Source organism: Stegostoma tigrinum, chromosome 16 (genome assembly GCF_030684315.1).
Source record: "Stegostoma tigrinum isolate sSteTig4 chromosome 16, sSteTig4.hap1, whole genome shotgun sequence".
In the NCBI taxonomy this organism is placed as follows: Eukaryota; Metazoa; Chordata; class Chondrichthyes; order Orectolobiformes; family Stegostomatidae; genus Stegostoma; species Stegostoma tigrinum.
In genome coordinates, this window is record NC_081369.1 from 67,354,777 (window position 1) to 67,377,383 (window position 22,607).

At 46.3% G+C, this 22,607-nt stretch overlaps 1 protein-coding gene across 3 annotated transcripts in view; it reads left to right on the plus strand.

Annotated features, from left to right (window-relative positions):
* The first annotated feature begins 2,067 nt into the window (after positions 1-2,067).
* Positions 2,068-22,607, plus strand: part of tango6 (transport and golgi organization 6 homolog (Drosophila)) — a 153,796-nt gene continuing 133,256 nt past the window's right edge. For all 3 annotated transcript variants that reach the window (XM_059651822.1, XM_059651823.1, XM_059651824.1), the window contains exons 1-4: positions 2,068-2,174; positions 4,626-5,293; positions 6,524-6,640; positions 20,684-20,831. In XM_059651822.1, coding sequence (XP_059507805.1) covers positions 2,117-2,174; positions 4,626-5,293; positions 6,524-6,640; positions 20,684-20,831 — 991 coding nt within the window. In that variant the 5' untranslated portion in view covers positions 2,068-2,116. The remainder of the gene's footprint in view (positions 2,175-4,625; positions 5,294-6,523; positions 6,641-20,683; positions 20,832-22,607) is intronic.

A 22,607-nucleotide genomic window follows, 5' to 3' on the forward strand; every position in this document is an offset into this window, starting at 1 on the left:
ACGAAGGTCATCTAAGAGTACAACGGGGACTTGAACAACTAGGCCAGTGGGTTGAGGAACGGCAGATGGAGTTTAATTTAGATAAATGCAAGGTTTTGCATTTTGGTAAGACAAACTAGGGCTTGACTTATACAGTTTTTGGTAGGGCCCTGGGGAGTGTTGTTGAACAGAGAGGTCTGGGGTGGCAGTATACATTTCCTTGAAAGTGGCATCTCAGGTGGTTGAAGAAGGTATTTGGCATGCTTGGCTCTGTCGGTCAGATCATAGAGCGCATAAGTTAGGACGTCATGTTACACTTCTACAAGAGGCTGGTAAGGCCACATTTGAAGTACTGAATACAATTCTGGCTGCCCTGCTATAGGAAGAATGTTATGAAACTGGAAATGGTTATTAGGGGAGACTGGTTAGGCTGAGACTTTTTCCCTTGGAGTGTCAGAGGCTGACGGGTGACCTTATAAAATAATGAGTGGGCACAGATAAGATATACAGCCAAGTTCTTTTCCCCAGGGTAGCATAGTCCAAAACTAGAGGATATAGGTTTAAGCTGAGAGTGGAAAGATTTAACAGAGATCTGATGGGCAGCTTTTTCACATAAATGGTTGTGCATATACTGGACAAGCTGCTAGAAGTGGTAGAAGCAAGTACAATTACAATATGTAAAAGACATTTGGACAGGTACATGGATAGGAGAGGTTTAGAGAGATATGGGTCAAATGCAGGTAAGTAGGATTAGTTCAGGTTAGGAAACCTGGTCAGCATGGACGAATTGGGCCAAAAAGTCTGCTTCTGTGTCACATGGCTCTTCAACTCTCAGGTTCATCAGAGGTCAGTATTCACTGTTGTTTAATTACATATATGACTTTGAATTTTGGAATATAGAATTAAATTTCAGAATTGCTGATTGTACCAAATTTGCAGATATAATAAACAATCAAGGTGATACTTAGTGATTGCAGCTGGATATGGATAACTAGCAGGGTAAACAAGTGCCAGATTAAATTTAAATATGTAACAGTGCAAGATTTCACTATATACGTGGAAAAGGCATTATAGACTAAACATTGCCCCTGAACACTCTTCAGATCTCAGAGACCTAGGCTTTCATGTTACATTGAGATTTGAAGGTGACAGGTTATATTGAGAGCAATTAGCAAATGATATGGGAGCTTCAGAGATAAGAAAACTGTACAAAAGCAGTTACAGAAGATGTTCTGAACCTTTATAAATTCTGGTTGGAGCACAGTTGGAGGATTACCATCAAGTTCTGATCATCCTACTTAAGGCATGATGTTGGGGTCTTTAAGTGAAGCATGGCAATCAAAATGACGTGGTCAGAGGTTATTCAGCCTATCAGTTCTGTAACCCTGTACCGCAATATTATCATCTCTTTTTGTGTAATCTTAAATGTTATTTCCCTCACTGCAACAAATATTGTGGCTGTTGGAAATATGTAAAATAGACACAGACTGCAGCAAACCTCACGTAATCAGTGGCTGAGAAACAGCATAACGGATGAATGAATGATTTTATTGTCATGTGAATTATACAGTAAGAATACCGTAGGATAATGAAAAGCTTTCATTTCTCGCCATGATTCGGTGCCATTTTGAATAGTTTATGAATAAGGGAAGATAAGGATATAGTTTAAAGAGAGTCCATCAGCCCTGAGTGAGCTCATCACAACCAAGAAAGCCTGTGCTACCATCCCTCCTCCACCGCTTTGTCACCATCTGCACTGGACCCAACCAACGACGAAGTTGCCGATCCTCAGGCACCATCTTTGCCTCTGGGCCTACCTCACCGTGGTCGCCTCCACCAATACAGCAGCTGCGATTCTGATGCCAGGCCCCGGGCTCAGTCAAGATGCGTGCTGAGTCCTATCCTCTGCGCTGTATTTGACTGAATGGGGTTGATCAGATTGGTGTGACTTTACAGAGATGATGGGAACTGCAGATGCAGATAACAAAGTGTGGAGCTGGATGAACACAGCAGGCCAAGCAGCACTTACAGCGTGACCTTCCGGCTGAATGGGCAGCCGTTGATGTCACGTGGCAGCTTTATAAACGGCGGGAATCTCGCGCGAGCTTAAGTTCCGCGCTTGCGCAGAGTCACCGACATGGCGCCGCCGTTGAAGAGAGTGGTAGAGGCTCTGACTGAGCTCACACAGCCTGGGGGTGAGGGACCTGGGGACGTGAGTGACCACGAGTGACCTGTGGGCGAGGGGAGAGCAACAGGGAAAGGATGTGTCCCGCTGTTGTGGAGGCAAGACAAGAGGGGCTGGAGGACGTAGTATCAGTGATAATGGGAGCCGCAGATGCTGGAGAATCCAAGATAATAAAATGTGAGGCTGGATGAACACAGCAGGCCAAGCAGCATCTCAGGAGCACAAAAGCTGACGTTTTGGGCCTAGACCCTTCATCAGAGAGGGGGATGGGGGGAGGGAACTGGAATAAATAGGGAGAGAGGGGGAGGCGGACCGAAGATGGCGAGTAAAGAAGATAGGTAGGGAGGGGATAGGTCAGTCCAGGGAAGACGGACAGGTCAAGGAGGTGGGATGAGGTTAGTAGGTAGCTGGGGGTGCGGCTTGGGGGGGGGAGGAAGGGATGGGTGAGAGGAAGAACCGGTTAGGGAGGCAGAGACAGGTTGGACTGGTTTTGGGATGCAGTGGGTGGGGGGGAAGAGCTGGGCTGGTTGTGTGGTGCAGTGGGGGGAGGAGATGAACTGGGCTGGTTTAGGGATGCAGAAGGGGAAGGGGAGATTTTGAAACTGGTGAAGTCCACATTGATACCATATGGCTGCAGGGTTCCCAGGCGGAATATGAGTTGCTGTTCCTGCAACCTTCGGGTGGCATCATTGTGGCAGTGCAGGAGGCCCATGATGGACATGTCATCTAGAGAATGGGAGTGGGAGTGGAAATGGTTTGCGACTGGGAGGTGCAGTTGTTTGTTGCGAACTGAGCGGAGGTGTTCTGCAAAGCGGTCCCCAAGCCTCCGCTTGGTTTCCCCAATGTAGAGGAAGCCGCACCGGGTACAGTGGATGCAGTATACCACATTGGCAGATGTGCAGGTGAACCTCTGCTTAATGTGGAATGTCATCTTGGGGCCTGGGATAGGTGTGAGGGAGGAGGTGTGGGGACAAGTGTAGCATCCCCTGCGGTTGCAGGGGAAGGTGCTGGGTGTGGTGGGGTTGGAGGGCAGTGTGGAGCGAACAAGGGAGTCACGGAGAGAGTGGTCTCTCCGGAAAGCTGACAGGGGAGGGCATGGAAAAATGTCTTGGGTGGTGGGGTCGGATTGTAAATGGCGGAAGTGTCGGAGGATGATGCGTTGTATCCGGAGGTTGGTAGGGTGGTGTGTGAGAACGAGGGGGATCCTCTTGGGGCAGTTGTGGCGGGGGCGGGGTGTGAGGGATGTGTTGCGGGAAATACGGGAAACACGGTCAAGGGTGTTCTCGATCACTGTGCGGGGGAAAGTTGCGGTCCTTAAAGAACTTGGACATCTGGGATGTGCGGGAGTGGAATGTCTTATCGTGGGAGCAGATGTGGTGGAGGCGGAGGAATTGGGAATAGGGGATGGAATTTTTGCAGGAGGGTGGGTGGGAGGAGGTGTATTCTAGGTAGCTGTGGGAGTCGGTGGGCTTGAAATGGACATCAGTTACAAGCTGGTTGCCTGAGATGGAGACTGAGAGGTCCAGGAAGGTGAGGGATGTGCTGGAGATGGCCCAGGTGAACTGAAGGTTGGGGTGGAAGGTGTTGGTGAAGTGGATGAACTGTTCGAGCTCCTCTGGGGAGCAAGAGGTGGCGCCGATACAGTCATCCATGTACCGGAGGAAGAGGTGGGGTTTGGGGCCTGTGTAGGTGCGGAAGAGGGACTGTTCCACGTAACCTACAAAGAGGCAGGCATAGCTGGGGCCCATGCGGGTGCCCATGGCCACCCCCTTAGTCTGTAGGAAGTGGGAGGAGTCAAAAGAGAAGTTGTTGAGTGTGAGGACGAGTTCGGCTAGGCGGATGAGAGTGTCGGTGGAGGGGGACTGGTCGGGCCTGCGGGACAGGAAGAAGCGGAGGGCCTTGAGGCCATCTCCATGCGGAATGCAGGTGTACAGGGACTGGACGTCCATGGTGAATGAGGTGTTGGGGGCCAGGGAATTGGAAGTCCTGGAGGAGGTGGAGGGCGTGGGTGGTGTCACGGACGTAGGTGGGGAGTTCCTGGACCAAAGGGGAGAAAATGGAGTCCAGATAGGTGGCGATGAGTTCGGTGGGGCAGGAGCAGGCTGAGACGATGGGTCGACCAGGGCAGGCTGGAGGACGTGACAGGTTAGGCGAGAGAAAGGGGAGAAGAATAGGCACCCTGGGGTGGGCTAGGGAAGGAGAAAGATGTCCTGGGGTGCGGGATGGGGTTTGGTTAGTGGTGAAGAGTGGCCTGTGGACAGGACTGTCAGTAATGAGGGAGGTAGGAGAAATTCTTCAAGAACATCAAGGAAGTTAAAACATTGGAATGGAAGCTTTGAATGATAAAAGCCAGCTCTTCATTAGTGTGGAACAGAAACCTCCTGGTTAGGGAGAGCTGGTCTGGAACAAACACTAAACAGGTAGTTTCTTTCCTGATGTACTTTGTTTTTATTGGTTTCAGAAGCATGGACGGCACAGAGCAGTCAAGAGAATGTGCTACGGCAGACACTGTGTCACAATCTGTTAGCCCTCGACCAGAAGCTGCAGCAGGATTCTAACTGGGCAACTTTACAGCAGCTGAGGGAACAGGTGATATCTCAGTTAACGTGGGCAGTGAGGTCAGATGATGTAGTCTGGAACTTTGTTTCTGAGGTTCTAGTACAGCTTTTGTGTTTAAAGCAGACGATGATCGAGTTGTTAGTGCAGTTCGTACCCCCAAAACCAAATCCAAAGTCTCCAGAATGTGCTCCTGCATTACCTCCAGATACTCTGAGCATCTCACAACAGAAAATAGTCCAGACTGCACTGCAGTTTGTTGTCATTCTTGGCATCTGCCCATACCTTCTACCAGGAGTGGGAACTCCTCTTAGATGCAGATCAGATTTTGCAGCAACTGTGGAGAAACTGGTTTGTTATTTGGCATCTCCCAGAGGAATGTGGAGGCTTCACGTTGTCACTATGGCACTCCTCGACGTCGCTCAACACTCTTCCTTAGAGAGCCTGATCCTCACCAGGCATCTTGGAGATTTGTTAGCCAGTCTCTGCCAGCTGGCATATTCACCAAACAAGTATCATTTGAACCTGACATCAGAGGAGTATTCGCATCAAGAGGACAGAGAAAAACAGAAGGTACAGTAACCGATTCTAATATTTGTCAGCAACCTGGCGTTATCACTTCAAGCAAGGAAACAATAAACCACATGATATATGTGCAGCAGACAATTCGACACCTCAAATCTGCTCCACGCATGTCTAATCATCTACCTTAGTTCTATTTTCTGGTCTGCTCCTCATTGAATCGTATAGTACAGAAGAGGTCCTTTGGCCCATATAGTCTGTACCATCAAAAATACATAACTACAGTAAACCTACTTTGTTGCACTAGGCCCATCACCTTAAATGTTATGATATTTTAAGTGCGCATTCATGGACTTTTTTAAAGGTTATGGCGTTACCCGTCTCAACTACCCTCCCAGGCAATGCATTCCAGACTCTCCTCACCCTATGAGTGAAACTCTTTTTCCCTAAACCTTCTGCCTTTCACTTTGAAAGTGTGCCCCCTTGTTCTTGACCCTGTGACTAAGGGAAACAGCTGCTTTCTGTTCACCCTGCAAATGCCCCTCGTAGTCTTATTCACCTCTAGCAGATGCCCCCTCAACCTTCTCTGCTCCAGGGAAAACAACCCAAGCTTATCCAGCCTCTCCTTGTGGCTGAAATGCTCCATCTCAGATTCACAATAATTTCAGTTAAGAAGTTTTTCCTCATCTCAATCTTAACTAATTGGTCCCTAATCCTAAAATTATGCCTCAGTATTCTAGATTCTCGAACCAATATAATCAACCCTCTCCGTATTTCTCATGTCTAGCCTTTACAGAATTTTGGCTTTTAATGGGATTATGTCATGTTCTTCTAAACTCTAGAATGTATTGGCTGAATTTACTCAGCCCTTTACCCCTCATCCCCTGAATTAATTTAATGAAGCTTTACTATGCAGTCTCCAGTTATGTATATTCTCTCTTAAACGTTGCACATAGGATTTCAGGTATGGCCTCACCAGTGCACTAGACAATCCCAGCCTTTTCCTCGTGACTGACGTCAGTGTAACTGGCCTGTTATTCCCTGTTTTGCCCCTCCATCCTTGCTTGAACAGCAATGTTATATTTGCTAACCTCCAATCTGATAGGATCATTCCAAAATATAGGGAGTTTTGGATAATCATAAGTATCCACTATTTCTACAGCTGTCTCATTTAGAATCCTAGGATTGAAACTGAGTTTGACACCCCTCATCAACTTAATGGTAAAACTGTAATACTCAAGTCCTCAAAGTTGTTTTGTGTAACATGTGTACCATTGACAGGGCCTTACGGATGCTGAGCAGCACAGCTGCCAACAGGCTTTACGGAACCTTCTGGATCGAGTGTATCAACCAATTGTTGTCAAGGAGTTGCTGATCTTACAGGGAGGAACAAAACAGGTAATTGTCCCTGACCTTATGCTAGTGAAACAGCTCAGAGCCTAATTGGCGATGGTAGGAAGGATAGCCTTTTGCAAGAGACCAGAGTCAGGGGAATGAAAACCAAAAGAACTGCACGTGTTGTAAATCAGAAACAAAAACAGAAGTTGCAGGTCTGGCAGCATCTGTGAAGAAAAATCAGAATTTCATGTCTGGTGACCCTCCCTCGGAACTGATGGTAGATAGGAAAATGGTGATTTGTATGCAGAAGATAGGATGGGTGGGTGGGGGGGAAATCAGGAGTAAACAGTAGGTGGGGATAGAGCCCAAAGAGAGAGAAGAATAGTTGGGCAGACAAGAGTGGCTAATGATCTGCCTGGGATGGTGAATAGCTGTCAGTAGGGACTGGTATTGGCCAGCAATTGGTATTGTGTAATGGCAGGTTGTGATTACGAGGCCTGACATCTGTGATTAATGGCTAGGGCAGGGGAGAGTTTAGGCCCTAAAATTACTGAAGTCAGTATTGAATCAGGAGGTCTGCAGGGTCCAGGAGGAAAGTGAGATGTTGTTCTCCCAGCTTGCACTGAGCTTTGCTGGATTACTGTAGCAAGACTGAGGTAGAGATATGGATTGATTGATTTATTGTCACATATACTGAAATATAGTGAAAAGCTTTGTTTACGAGCAGTACAGGCAGATCACAGTATGCAAAGGATGTACAAATGAAAAAGACCTAGGTGCATCCAGGTTATATTATTTGAGGCTGGAATCAGTTCAAAGTACTGGTATTGGCTGGGAAGAAGCTGTTCCTGAACCTGCTCGTGCATGCTCAGACTTCTGTATCCTCTACTTGATGGAAGCGGTCGTTAGAGATCGTTGCCAGGGTGCAATGGGTCTTTGATAATGTTGACTGCCTTTCCACTGCAGCGAGCTATGTAAATAGAGTCCATGGATGGAAGGTTGATTTCTGTGATGGTCTGGTCTGTAGTTTCAGTAGGTCGCTAGTTTCTTATGGTCCTGGGCAGAGCAGTTGCCATACCAGCCATATGCATCTGGACAGTATGCTTTCAATGACGCATCTGCAGAAGTTGGTGAAGGACCTTATGGACATGCCAAATTTCCTAAGCCGCCTGAGGAAAAAGAGGTGTTGCTGTGCCTTCTTGACTGTCACATTTACATGGGAAGTCCAGGATAGGTCGTCGGTTATCATCGCTCTGAGGAACTTGATGTTTGGAACTTGCCCAGGGAGCAGGATGGCGTATTAAAATGGAAGGCAGCTGGAAGCTCAAGGTCTTTTTTGCAGGCAGAATATAGTTGTTCTGCGAAGCGGTCACCCAGTCTACACTTCACAGCCCCAATGAACAAGAAACTACATTGTGAGCAGCGAATGCAGTAGACTAGATTGTGAGAAGTGCAGATAAAGTGCTGGTTTCCCTGGACGGTATGTTTGGGCCTTTGAATACTGAAGGGGGAGGTGGTAAATGGGCAGGAGTCACACCTTAAGTGGTTGCAGTGGAAGGTGCCTCGGAGTTGAGGGGGTGGCAGTGAAGGAAGAGTGGGCCAGTGTTTCCCCGCAGTAGGCAAACAAGGGAGGGGAAAGGAATATATGTCTGGTGGTGGCATCTCGCTGGAAGTGGCAGAAATGACAATTGATGATCTTTTGGATGTGAATGCTGTTAGGATGATAAGTAAGGACGAGGGGACCCCAATCGCTGTTGTAGAAGGGAAGGCGGGGGTGAGAGCAAAAGTGCAGGAGATGGTTCAGACCCATTTGAGGGCTCTATCAACAACTGTACTGGGGAATCCTCAGTTGAGGAAAAAGGTGGCAGTTTCGGATGCTGTGCTGTCAAAGGTGGCCCGTTGGAACACGTACAACGGAAATGGAGGAGCTGGGAAAATGGAATGGAGTCTTTACAGGAGGCAGGGTGTGTAGTCCAAAAAGCTGTGGGAGTCAGTTGGTTTGTAGTGGCTATTAGTGGCCAGCCTATTCCCAGAAATCGAAACAGATGTCGAGGAAGGAAGGAGTCGGAGATAGACCAGAGAGGCGACTATTCTAGGTAAGACCATGAAAGTGGTCCTAAATATGCAATAAGAGGAGCTAGATGCCAGCAGAAAAGCAGAGCATTAGAAAGTGATAGTCAGATGGAAATTGGAAATGAAATTGAACTTTTCAGATTCCAGATGCGAGAAGGAAGCAGCACCAATGATATAATTGATATATCGGAAAAAGAGTTGTGCGTGGGGGCCGGTATAGGACTTAAACAAGGAATGTTTCATGTAACCCATGAAGAGACAGGCATAAGTGGAACCCATGCGGGTACCTATGGCCACCACTTTGACCTGAAGAAAATGAAACAACTTAAAAGAGAAGTTGAGGGCGAAAGTGGTGGTGGGTGGCAACATTTCAGGCCTTTAGATACAGTGCAGGACTCATTGAGTCCCAACAGTGTGACAACAGGCCCTTTGGCCCAACAAGTCCACACTGACCTTCAAAACATCCTACCCAGACCCATCTCCCTAGAACCCACTGAATCTACACATCCCTGGACACTATGAGCAATTTTACGTGGCAGTCCACCTAGCCTGCACATCTGTGGACTGTGGGAGGAAACCGGAGCACCCGGAGGAAACCCACACAGATGCAGGGAGACGTGCAAACTCCACGGTCATTTAAGGGTGGAATCCAACCTGGGTCCTTGGCGCTGTGAGGCAGCAGGGCTAACTACTGAGCTACAGTGCCTCCTCTACACTTGGCCCCATCAAACCCTCCCAGGACAGGGACAGCACAGGGTTCAACACAAGGTAAAACCTTCTCTACTCGTAGTTTGAAAGCAAAACTTCCTTAACTCTTAACTGGAGCTAAAGCTTCCTCTACACCATCCCAATCAAATACTCCCAGGACAAATACAGAAGTTCTAAGTCAGTCTTCGGGTAATATCATAACAAAACAGTAAATAGATGCAGGAGTAGGCCATCTGGCCCTTCAAATCTCCATCACCAGTCAATACGATCATTGCTGACCATGCAATCTCAACATCCCACTCCTGCTTTCTCTCCATACTCCTTGACCCCTTTAGCCGCAAGGGCCACGTCCAGCTCCCTTTTGAATATATCTGATGAACTGGTCCCACCAGCTTTCCTGTGTGAGAGAATTCCATAGATTCACAACGTGGGAGTGAAGAAATTCTTCCTCATCTTAGTCCAGAATGGCTTACCCCTTATCTTAGACTGTGACCCCTAGCCCTGATAATCCCCAACATTGGAAACATTCTTTCCGCATCTAACCTATCCAGTTCCATGGGATTTTATATGTTTCTACGAGATCCCTCTTCATTCTACCAAATTCCAGCCAATACAAGCCCAGTCGATCCAGTCTTCCCTCATGTCCCTCCGGCTCCCCAGGTACCAGTCTGGTGAACCTCTTCTGGATTCCATCAATAGCAAGAAAGTCCTTCCTCAGACTAGGAGAACAAAACTGCATACATTACTCAAGGTGTGGCCTTACCAAGGTCCCGCATCACTGCAACAAGACATCCTTACTCCGATGCTCATCCTCTTGCTATAAGGGCCAGCATGCCAGTAGCTTTCCCCACTGCCTGCTACACCTGAATGCCAATCTTCAGCAACCGTTTCATCATGTCATCCAGGTCTAATCAACATCTAATTGCTCCTCACCTTTTCCTAAACTACCACCATTCAGATAATAATCTGCCTTCCTGTTTTTGTGATCAATGTGGATTTACCCATGTTATATTGCATTTGACAAGTATTTGCCCACTCAGTCAGCCTGACCAAGTCACCCTGCAGCCTCTTAGCATCCTCCTCACAGCATACATTGCCACCCAGCTTAGTGTCATCTGCAAATATGGAAATATTGCCTTCAATTCCTTCATCCAAATGGTTAATGTATTACTGTGGACAGCTGGGGGTCCAGCATTTGGACCCTGCACCAACTGACTCATCTACAGTCTACTACTCTGAAAAGGACCTGTTTATTCCTGTCGCCTGCTTCCTGCCTGTCCACCAGTTTTCTCACCATATCAATACATTACCTCTGAAAACATGAGCTTTAACTTTCCTAACTAATCTGTTGTGTGGAACCTCGTCAAAAGCCTTTTGAAAGTGGAGATACACATCATCTACTGATTCACCCTTATCACTCTACTGGTCGTATCCTCAAAAAATTTCAAAGGATGTGTCAGGCATGATTTTCCTTTAGTGAATCCCTGCTGACTTGGACCACATCTGTCACCCCTTTCCAAATGTTCAGTTATTACATTCTTAGTAACTGACACCAGCATTACAAGCAGAGAGCCTTGATACCATGGTGGTGGGGGATGAATGTGTAAAGGGTTTGCATGTCCATGATAAAGAGGAGGTGGCGCCAGCCGAAACTGTTATAGTGTCCGAGGATTTATGGATGTAATGGACCGGGGGCGGGGGGTGGAGAGAGGAGCAGGCTGAAACAATGGGTAAGACAGTGGAGGTGGTCCCACGAAAGCAGTATGAAGAACTAGATGCTGCATTGAAAAGCAGAGCATCAAAAATAATTAACTCTAGACTATTACATGAGCCATATGCAAATTGGCATAAGGTAAGATGCAAAGATACCCCAAAATTTGATTTGGGAAGATGGGTTTGATTCAAAGGGCACTGGGGACAGGGGAAATTGGGGGCTGTACCATTGGGCTGTATGGCTGAGGCTGCTTTTCTAGTCACTTATACGAACAGTAAAATAGTGAGAATGTCATCTCAGGGAAGATTGAGTAAATTCAAGAGAAGTACAAAGAAAATAGATCAAGGTAACAATAAAAGGTAATGAGAATCAGAGTATGATAGGAAGGGACTATAAGTAAAACTTCAGCATGTGCAACCAGAGTTCACAGTAAGTGTTTAAAAAAAATTGAAAGGGGGCATGTATTTGAATATCTGCAGCACTAACTACAAAACAAACAATTGTCAATTTAAGTAGAAATTATACTTGTGACCTGATACCCATTACAAAAACATGGCTACAAAGCAACCAAAACTGTCTTCTGAATATCCAAAGTGACATTTATGAAGGACAGGGAGCAGGGAAATGGTATTGGGGTACCTCTCCTAATTAAAGAGGCATTAGCAGTGAGAATTCATAATGTCAGTTGAGTGCAACAAGGAAAAAAGCAGGGCAAAACTTTGGTGGGACTTGTTTAAAGGCTACAAAAAAGCAGTGATAATGTAAATCATAGTATAAATCAGGAAATCAAAGGTGCACGTAAGGCTAATACAGTGGTCATGGGAGATTGCAGTCTACAGATAGGCTAGCACTGATCGTAGAATCGTACAGTGTGGAAGTAGACCATTCAGACAACTGAGTCCACACCAACCCTCCGAAGAACATTCGACTCAGATTCAACCCACTACCCTATCCCTGTAACCCAGCATTTCCCTTGGCTAACCCAACTAGCCTGCACATCCCTGAACACTATGGGCAATTTAGCATGGCCAGTTCACCTAACCCGCGAGTGTGGGAGTAAACCGGAGCACCCGGAGGAGGAAGCCCATACAGACAGGGAGAATGTGCAAACTCCGCACACAGTCACCTGAGGGTGGAATTGCACCTGGGTCCCTGATGCTATGGGGCAACAGTGCTAACCACTGAGCCACCGTGCCACCCCTAAGTTATGGGCAACATACTCTTGGGCCACTTGGCACCTGACCACATTACAACTTTGATCCAAACTTGGACAAAATAGCTCAACTCCTGTAGCAAAATGAGTGACTGCCCTTGCTATTATAAAACATAGAAAGTAGTAGCAGCAGCAATACGTTATTCAGTCCTTCGAGCCTAGTCTGCCATTCAGTATGATCGTGACTGATCATCCAACTCAGTAACCTGTTTCTACTTTCTCCAAACCTTTTGATCCCTTTAGCCCTAAGGACTATATCTGATGCCTTGAAAATATTCAATGTTTTGGCCTCAACCACCTTCTTTTGCACAGACTTCTCAGGTTCACCCCTCAGTGAAGTAATTTCTCCACTGTCCCAAATGGCCGACAATCCCTGAATCTGTACTCCTCAGTCATTGGGAACATCCTTTTTGAGTTTAGTCCTGTTTAGGATTTTATGGATTTTTGAGATTCTCACTCAAATCATTTTGCTGTGAATGCCAACGTACCATTTTTGCCTTCACTGCCTGATCCATGCTTACTTTCAGTGACTTGTATACAAGGATACTCGGGTCTCGTCATGTCTACCCCATTTCCACTCCTTCGCTGTTCAGTACTATCTTAAAAAAAAAGTCCTGGTGTTCCTGAAAGGAATTTAGAGCATCTTGGCCCTAGTGTAAACAATAAACTGCAACATATTAATATTACTGAATATCCTTGTGTAAATAATGGGACTTAAAGTAGATAAATACCCTGGACCTGATTGCAGAAAGTTGGAAGCTGTGACTGTACAACTAGCCGTTAAGTTGGTTATTATCCTTCAAAAGCCTATTGAGTATGGAATGGTTCTAGAAAATAGAATGGTGGTAAAAACCTCATTATTTAAGAAAGGAGAGAGAAAGTAAACATACACTTACAGACCTAATAGTTGGAAGGAAAATGCACACTAGCAAAATAACATGAGTCACCACTATGTTATAAATATGTATTATGTTTATTATCTTATTTAACAATCTGTTATGTATTTGACAAATAAATGAACAGAATAGATAATGGGAAACTGGACAAGGTGGTCCACTTAGAGATAATGGGAACTGCAGATGCAGGAGAATCTGAGATAACAAAGTGTAGAGCTGGATGCACACAGCAGGCCAAGCAGCATCTTAGGAGCACAAAAGCTGATGTTTTGGGCCTAGACCCTTCTTCAAAAAAGCAGAGGCTTGGGGACCGCTTTGCAGAACGCCAACACTCAGTTCGCAATAAACAACTGTACCCTCCCAGTTGCAAACCATTGCAACTCCCCCTCCCATTCCTCAGAAGACATATCCTTCCTGGGCCTCCTGCAGTGCCACAATGATGCCACCCGAAGGCTGCAGGAACAGCAACTCATAGTTCACTTGGGAACCCTGCAGCCCAATGGTATCAATGTGGATTTCATAAGCTTCAGAATCTCCCCTCCCGCTACTGCATCCCAAAATCAGCCCAGCTTGTCCCCGCCTCTCTAACCTGTTCTTCCTCTCATCTATCCCCTCCTCCCACCTCAAGCCGCACCACCATTTCCTTCCTACTAATTTCATCCTGCCCCCTTGACCTGTCCATCCTCCCTGGACTGACCTATCCCCACCCTACCTCCCTACCTACACTCACCTTTACTGGCTCCATCCCCGCCTCTTTAACTTGTCTGTCTCCTCTCCACCTATCCTTTCTATCCATCTTTGATCTGCCTCCCCCGTCTCCCTATTTATTTCAGAACCCTCTTCCCCCTCCCCCTTTTCTGATGGGGGGTCTAGGCCCGAAACATCAGCTTATGTGCTCCTAAGGTGCTGCTTGGCCTGCTGTGTTCATTCAGCTCTATACTTTGTTATTTAAGTTGGGCCACTTAGATTTTGTTTTGAAAGCTTTCAATGATGTGAGCACAGGTTTGAAGAGGTTAGCAAACAAAATTGGAACACAAGTGGTTTGGACAATAAAAGCAGAATACTACACATGCTGAAAATCAGCCAAGTTTCTGCAACATTTTCTATTTTGATGAAGTGGAATATTCTGCTTTGGATTGAGAACTGTTTAATGCACAGCAAACAGTGGGAATAAATGGAAACTTTTCAGGTTGGCTTGCTGTGACTTGTGGGGTACTGCAATATCAGAGCTTGGGCCCCAGCTTTGAATGAGTTGGATGTGGGGGTTAAATGTAATATTTCCAAGTTTGCAAATGACACAAAACCAGGTGGAAGTGGAAGTTGTGAGGAGGGTGCAATATTTGAAGAGGTTTTTCCAGATGGAATGCAGTGTGGATAAACATGAAATTATCCACTTTGGTTTAAAAAAAACATCATGACAGAGTATCTCTTAAATGGTGAGAGGCTGGGATGTATTGAACTTTAAAGGGACTTGGGTGCCCATGTTCACGAGATACTGTGATTTAGTTTGTGGTTTAGCAAGCAATTAAAAACGCAAATGTGTGTTGACCACCTAAACAGGAGAATTTGGATATAGAAGTAAAGATGTCTTACTGCGACTGTAGAGAGCCTTGGTGTGCTGGCATGTTGTGTGTATAGTTTGGTCTCCTCGGTTAAGGAACGATATACTTGTCATTGAAGGAGTGTAACAAACATTCACCAAACTGATTTCTGGGCTGGAGTAATTGTCCTGTGAGAAAAGATTAAACAAACTGGAACTGTATCCTCTGGAGCTTAGAAGAACGAGATGCTATGTTGTTCAAACATACAAAACCCTTAAAGGGTTCAACAGGGTAGATTCAGAAAGGATGTTTCCACTGGCTGTGGTGAGGTGTGCTATCAACATCACAGGACCCTCTCCCAGTTATGGGGCAAGCCATTTAGAACTAAGATGACACATTTTTTTTCACTCAAGTTTCAGAATCCTGAGTTATTTGTTCCAAAGAGCTGTTGAGGCTTAGGCACTGAATATAATCAAATCTGAGATCACTAGATTATTACAGATTATAAACAGCAAGGGAGTTGGAATAGTACAGAAAGATGGTGTTGAAATAGGAGATCAGCCATGATCTTGTTGAATGGTGGACTAGATTCAAATTACTGAATGATGTGTTACTGCTGCTATTTCTTATGTTCTTATACACAACATTGGGAATTATAATTTTGGTTTACTACCGGGGTGATGAGGCAGTCAGTCCTGGACTGGTTATTATGCTGGCTGCAGAGCTTAGGATGAATTGATGGAGCATGAGGGACTGCAAGAGATCTTTAGAGTAATTGCGTTCGGATTAGAAACGTAGAAACTAGGAGCAGAAATAGGTCACTTGGCCCTTCAAGCCTGGGTTGCAATTCAATATGATCATAACTAATCCTCCATCCCAATGTCGTTTTCTACTTTCACCACATATCCCTTGATGCCTTTAAAATCTAAAAATTCACCTATCTCTTTTGTGAATATATTTAGTGACTTGGCTTCATCAGCCTTCTGTGATGGAGAATTCCGTAGGTTCGTTACACTTTGAATCAAGAAATTTTTCCTCACCTCAGTTCTAAATGATAGTGTTCTCTGGTTACAGACTCCCTAACCAGGAAAAATATTCTTTCAGCATCTAGTCTGTCCAACCCTGTTAGAATTTTATGTATTTCAATTGGGTTCTCTCCGCCCCCGGATCCTTCTAAACTCCAGTGAATACAGATCTAATCGCTCCTGACAGGACAGTTCTGTCTTCCTCAGTTCCAGCTAAGTAAACTTACGGTGTATTCTTTCATTGGCAAGTATATCCATTCGAAGATAGGGAGACCAAATCTGTATGCAGCGCAATGCAGCTGCAGTAGGTTGGCTGGATTGCTGATTTGCCATAGAGTGATGCCAAAAAACAACAGTTCAGTGCCTGCACCAGTTGAGGTTCTGGATGTGAGTTTGCTCACTGAGCTGAAAGGTTCGTTTTCAGATGTTTCGTCACCATTCTAGGTAACATCATCAGTGAGCCTCCGGTGAAGCCAGGTGGTATGTTCTCAAAACTCGCTACCAGTTGGGGTTATTATGAAGATCCCGCTCTTTCAACCTTGTACCTCTCTTGGTGCCCCTCGGGTTAAAGTCTCCACTAGTTGTCTATCTAATGAGAGAACATCCGTATAAGTCCTTAAGAACAATGGTAACTTTATATAGAGGTGGTTAGAAATCCCTACTTCTGAACAAATCCTCCTGCAATGAAGGTCAGAATACCATTTGCCTTCCCAATTGCTTGCTACATCTGTCTGTGTTTACTTGCCAGTTCTGAGGAAGGGTCACCGGACCCGAAACGTTAACTCTGTTTTCTCTTCGACAGATGCTGCCAGATCTGCTGAGCTTTTCCAGCAACTTTGGTTTTCATCCTGAGATGATGGGAACTGGAGATTCCAAGATAACAAAGTGTGGGGATGGATGAACACAGCAGGCCAAGCAGCATCTTAAGAGCACAAAAGCTGACGTTTCGGGCCTAGACCCCTCATCAGAACTCTGATGGCTCTAGGCCCGACATGTCAACTTTTGTGCTCCTAAGATGCTGCTTGGCCTGCTGTGTTCATCCAGCTTCACACTTTATCTTGTTTTTGTTCCTGTTTACTTTCATTGACTGGTGTACAAAGATACCTAGATCCCTTTGTTACGTCCACAGTTCCCAATATATCACTATTAAAGTAACACTCTTCATTTCTGTTTTTGTTTAACAGCAAAGTGTATGACTTCACATTTAGTCATGTTGTAATGGTGAAGGTTTGAGTGGATGTGGGCAATGTGGAAGCTGACGGAATGTTATAAGAAGGATATGGAGTTGGGTAAGCTTAGGAAAGAAAGGGGATGGTGTTACAGTAGGGGAAAGTTGGGATAGTCTGCTGAGTCGGTTGCATGGGAAAGGCTTATTGCTGCAAGAAGTGAGAAGCCATTCATAGCATGAGAACCCTTGCTAAGGTATTGTTTATTTTTTGTGTGGTTTGGGGCTTTGAACTGAGAGCTAAGTGAGACTTTCGGACTCTAAGCTGTAGCTTGCTTTTTTCCTTTTAGGAAAGAAAAGAGCAACCTGATTTTTTGTTTGAGACCAGGCTTTGCAGTTAACTGCGGGTTGATTCTCGTCCAGAGAACACTTCAGATGTTTCGGCTCCAAAGATGAATTGCACCCAAAAAGCTGGGAGATGTTTGAATATTAACTGGGGCCTCATAGGGAGACAATCAGACGAACAAAGAGAAACCAAAAGTTGAAATGGGTTTTTTTATTTGTGTGTGAGTCAGAAGGATTGTACATGAGCAAGTATAAGATGCAGTTTTGATTGCTCCCTGGTTATCTCCTCATTAACAACTGATTGAAAATTCAGAGATGAGAATCTTTGATTTAAATGACTTTTCTTTCCCCAGAGCCTTAATATATTCAGAAATCAAGCGAGATATTATCCTCTGTACCTGCGAGGTTATGAATTATGGAGCCTGATTAAAAGAACTGGCTAGTTACACCTCCCTTTTCTTTTTACTTGTCCCTTAATTGCATTTGTTTGCCTCTCTATGTGAACAAAGAACAAAGAAACTTACAGCACAGGAACAGGCCCTTCGGCCCTCCAAGCCTGCGCCGATCAAGACCCTCTGTCTAACCTGCCCATCCATGTACCTGTCCAAATATATCTTAAAAGATGCTAACGTGTCTGCGTCTACCACGTCCGCTGGCAACGCATTCCAGGCACCCACCACCCTCTGTGTAAAGAACTTTGCACGCATATCTCCCTTAAACTTTCCTCCTCTCACTTTGAACTCATGTCCCCTAGTAATTGAGTCCCCCACTCTGCGGGGGGAAAAAGCTTTTTGCTATCCACCCTGCCTATACCCCTCGTGATTTTGTAGACCTCAATCAGGTTCCCCCCCCCCCCTCAATCTCCATCTTTCTAATGAAAATAATCCTAATCTACTCAACCTCTCTTCATAGCTAGCACCCTCCATACCAGGCAGCATCCTGGTGAACCTCCTCTGCACCCTCTCCAAAGCATCCACATCCTCTTGGTAATGTGGCGACCAGAACTGCACACAGTACTCCAAATGTGGCTGAACCAAAGTCCTATACAACTGCAATATGACCTGCCAACTCTTGTACCCAATACTCTGCCCAATGAATGAAAGCATACTATATGCCTTCTTGACCACCCTATTGACTTGCGTTGTCACCCTCAGGGAACAATGAACCTGAACACCCAGATCTCTCTGTTCATCAATTTTCCCTAGGACTTTTCCATTTACTATTTAGTTCGCCCTTGAATTTGATCTTCCAAAACGCATCACCTTGCATTTGCCCAGATTGAACTCCATCTGCCATTTATCTGCCCAACTCTCCAATCTATCTATATTCTGCTGTAATCTCTGACAGTCCCCTTCACTATCAGCTACTCCACCAATCTTAGTGTCATCTGCAAACTTGCTGATCAGACCACCTACACCTTCCTCCAAATCATTTACATATGTCACAAACAACAGTGGTCCCAGCACAGATCCCTGTGGAACACCGCTGGTCAAAGGTCTCCAATTTGAGAAACTACCTTCTGCTAGTACTCTCTGCCTCCTGTTGCCTAGCCCTGGACCCCATGTGACTTCACTTTCTCCATCAGCCTACCATGGGAAACCTTATCAAACGCCCAACTGAAGTCCATGTATATGACATCTACAGCCTTTCCCTCATCAATCAACTTTGTCACGTCCTCAAAGAATTCTATTAAGTTGGTAAGACGTGACCTTCCCTGTACAAAACCATGTTGCCTATCACTGATTAAGCCCATTTTCTTCCAAATGGGAATAGATCCTATCCCTCAGTATCTTCTCCAGTAGCTTCCCTACCCCTGACGTCAGGCTCACCGGTCGATAATTACCTGGATTATCCTTGCTGCCCTTCTTAAACGAGGGGACATCATTAGCAAGTCTCCAGTCCTCTGGGACCTCACCTGTGCTCATGGATGCTGCAAAGATATCTGTTAAGGCCCTCGCTATTTCCTCTCGCTTCCCTCAGCAATCTGGGATAGACCCCATCCGGACCTGGGGACTTGTCCACCTTAATGTCTTTTAGGATACCTAACACTTCCTTCCTTATGTCAACTTGACCTAGACTAAGCAAACATCTATCCCTAACCTCAACACCCGGTCATGTCCCTCTCCTTGGTGAATACTGATGCAAAGTACTCGTTAAGAATGTCACCCATTTTCTCTGACTCAGCGCATTACTTTCCTTCTTTGTGCTTAAGTGGGCCAATCCTTTCTCAGGTTACCCTCTTGCTCTTTATATATGAATAAAAGGCTTTGGGATTTTTCTTGACCATGTTTGCCAGCAATATCTCATGTCCTTTATTAGTCCTCTTAATCCCTCATTTCAGATTCGCTCTACATTCCTGATTTTCTTGCAAAGCTTCATCTGTCTTCAGTCGCCTAGACCTCATGTATGCTTCCTTTTTCCTCTTGGCTAGTCTCACAATTTCACCTGTCATCCATGGCTCCCTAATCTTGCCATTTCTATTCCTCATTTTCACAGGAACATGTCTCTCCTGCACACTAATCAACCTCTCCTTAAAAGCCTCCCACATATCAAATGTGGATTTACCTTCAAACAGTTTCTACATTCCTCAGATCCTGCCGAATCTTGGTATAGTCGGCCTTTCCCCAGTTTAATAGTCTTCCTTTAGGACCACTCCTATCCTTGTCCATGAGTATTGTAAAACTTACAGAATTGTGGTCGCTATTTCCAAAGTAGTCCCCTACTGTAATACCAACCACCTGGCCAGGTTCATTCCCCAGCACCAGGTCCAGTATGGCCCCTTCCCGAGTTGGACTACATACATACTGCTCTAGAAACCCATCCTGGACACACCTTACAAATTCTGCTCTGTCTCGACCCCTAACACTGAGTGAATCCCAGTCAATGTTGGGAAAATTAAAATCTCCCATCACCACCACCACCCTGTTTCTCCTACATCTTTCCATTATCTGTTCACATATTTGTACCTCTATCTCACGCTTGCTGTTGGGTGGCCTGTTGTACAGCCCCAACATTGTTACTGCATCCTTCCTGTTTCTGAGATTGGGAGTATGAATGGAAATAGGTTGGGTTTAAATCATAGACATTAATTAGGTTCCCTTGTTGTTTGTCTTTGCTCTCCATAAGCTTTGCATTATTCATAAATTGTTAACTCTTCTGCTTAAGCTATTACTTGGTGTTTGGTATAGTTGTTCACTAAGTCTGCTACTAGATATTCAAAAAGTCTGGTTAAGAATTGTTTGGATCACTTTTGAGCGTCATTGAATATTTTAATTTTACTGTTTTGCAAATACAATGAGGTTGATTTGATTTGGCTCTTTGTCTCTGTCATAACACTTCTCTGTAGGAGAGAGATATTTGGCTAGGGGTCATGGAATGCTTGTGTGTTTTTAACATACTGTTGAACTTTGCTTGTTCTTGCAGATGGCGCCTGCGTGTGTTGGAAAAACACGAACATTTTCACAAACCCCTTCATGGCTGCGACGCCGCTGTGGGCAGCTGCTGTCCGAGAGATTGATGAAGCCGAATGGTATTCAGGCAGTGGTCAGAGGAATAGTAGAAGGAGCTGGAAGTAAGCAATCAGGCCAACATGAAGATCTGACCGGCCAAACTGTCACTGTTTGGGAGGAGCTTTGGAAACAATTTCTTTTGCAGCATCAGGATTTGGCATGATCGGGGATTGGTTAGTGCTCAGGCTCAAGGTGATCAGGGTTTATTGGGTAGTAATAGAGCTGATGGGAGTTTATTGGGTAGTGTTGAAGCTCAGGGTGTTTGGAGTTTATCAGGTGGTGTTAGAGCTCAGGGATTCTCGGGTAGTATTGGAGCTCAGGATGTTTTGGGTTTCTTGGCCAGTGTTCAGGCTCGGGGTGATTGGGGTTTCTTGGCCAGTGTTCAGGCTCGGGGTGATTGGGGTTTCTTGGCCAGTGTTCAGGCTCGGGGTGATTGGGGTTTCTTGGCCAGTGTTCAGGCTCGGGGTGATTGGGGTTTCTTGGCCAGTGTTCAGGCTCGGGGTGATTGGGGTTTCTTGGCCAGTGTTCAGGCTCGGGGTGATTGGGGTTTCTTGGCCAGTGTTCAGGCTCGGGGTGATTGGGGTTTCTTGGCCAGTGTTCAGGCTCGGGGTGATTGGGGTTTCTTGGCCAGTGTTCAGGCTCGGGGTGATTGGGGTTTCTTGGCCAGTGTTCAGGCTCGGGGTGATTGGGGTTTCTTGGCCAGTGTTCAGGCTCGGGGTGATTGGGGTTTCTTGGCCAGTGTTCAGGCTCGGGGTGATTGGGGTTTCTTGGCCAGTGTTCAGGCTCGGGGTGATTGGGGTTTCTTGGCCAGTGTTCAGGCTCGGGGTGATTGGGGTTTCTTGGCCAGTGTTCAGGCTCGGGGTGATTGGGGTTTCTTGGCCAGTGTTCAGGCTCGGGGTGATTGGGGTTTCTTGGCCAGTGTTCAGGCTCGGGGTGATTGGGGTTTCTTGGCCAGTGTTCAGGCTCGGGGTGATTGGGGTTTCTTGGCCAGTGTTCAGGCTCGGGGTGATTGGGGTTTCTTGGCCAGTGTTCAGGCTCGGGGTGATTGGGGTTTCTTGGCCAGTGTTCAGGCTCGGGGTGATTGGGGTTTCTTGGCCAGTGTTCAGGCTCGGGGTGATTGGGGTTTCTTGGCCAGTGTTCAGGCTCGGGGTGATTGGGGTTTCTTGGCCAGTGTTCAGGCTCGGGGTGATTGGGGTTTCTTGGCCAGTGTTCAGGCTCGGGGTGATTGGGGTTTCTTGGCCAGTGTTCAGGCTCGGGGTGATTGGGGTTTCTTGGCCAGTGTTCAGGCTCGGGGTGATTGGGGTTTCTTGGCCAGTGTTCAGGCTCGGGGTGATTGGGGTTTCTTGGCCAGTGTTCAGGCTCGGGGTGATTGGGGTTTCTTGGCCAGTGTTCAGGCTCGGGGTGATTGGGGTTTCTTGGCCAGTGTTCAGGCTCGGGGTGATTGGGGTTTCTTGGCCAGTGTTCAGGCTCGGGGTGATTGGGGTTTCTTGGCCAGTGTTCAGGCTCGGGGTGATTGGGGTTTCTTGGCCAGTGTTCAGGCTCGGGGTGATTGGGGTTTCTTGGCCAGTGTTCAGGCTCGGGGTGATTGGGGTTTCTTGGCCAGTGTTCAGGCTCGGGGTGATTGGGGTTTCTTGGCCAGTGTTCAGGCTCGGGGTGATTGGGGTTTCTTGGCCAGTGTTCAGGCTCGGGGTGATTGGGGTTTCTTGGCCAGTGTTCAGGCTCGGGGTGATTGGGGTTTCTTGGCCAGTGTTCAGGCTCGGGGTGATTGGGGTTTCTTGGCCAGTGTTCAGGCTCGGGGTGATTGGGGTTTCTTGGCCAGTGTTCAGGCTCGGGGTGAT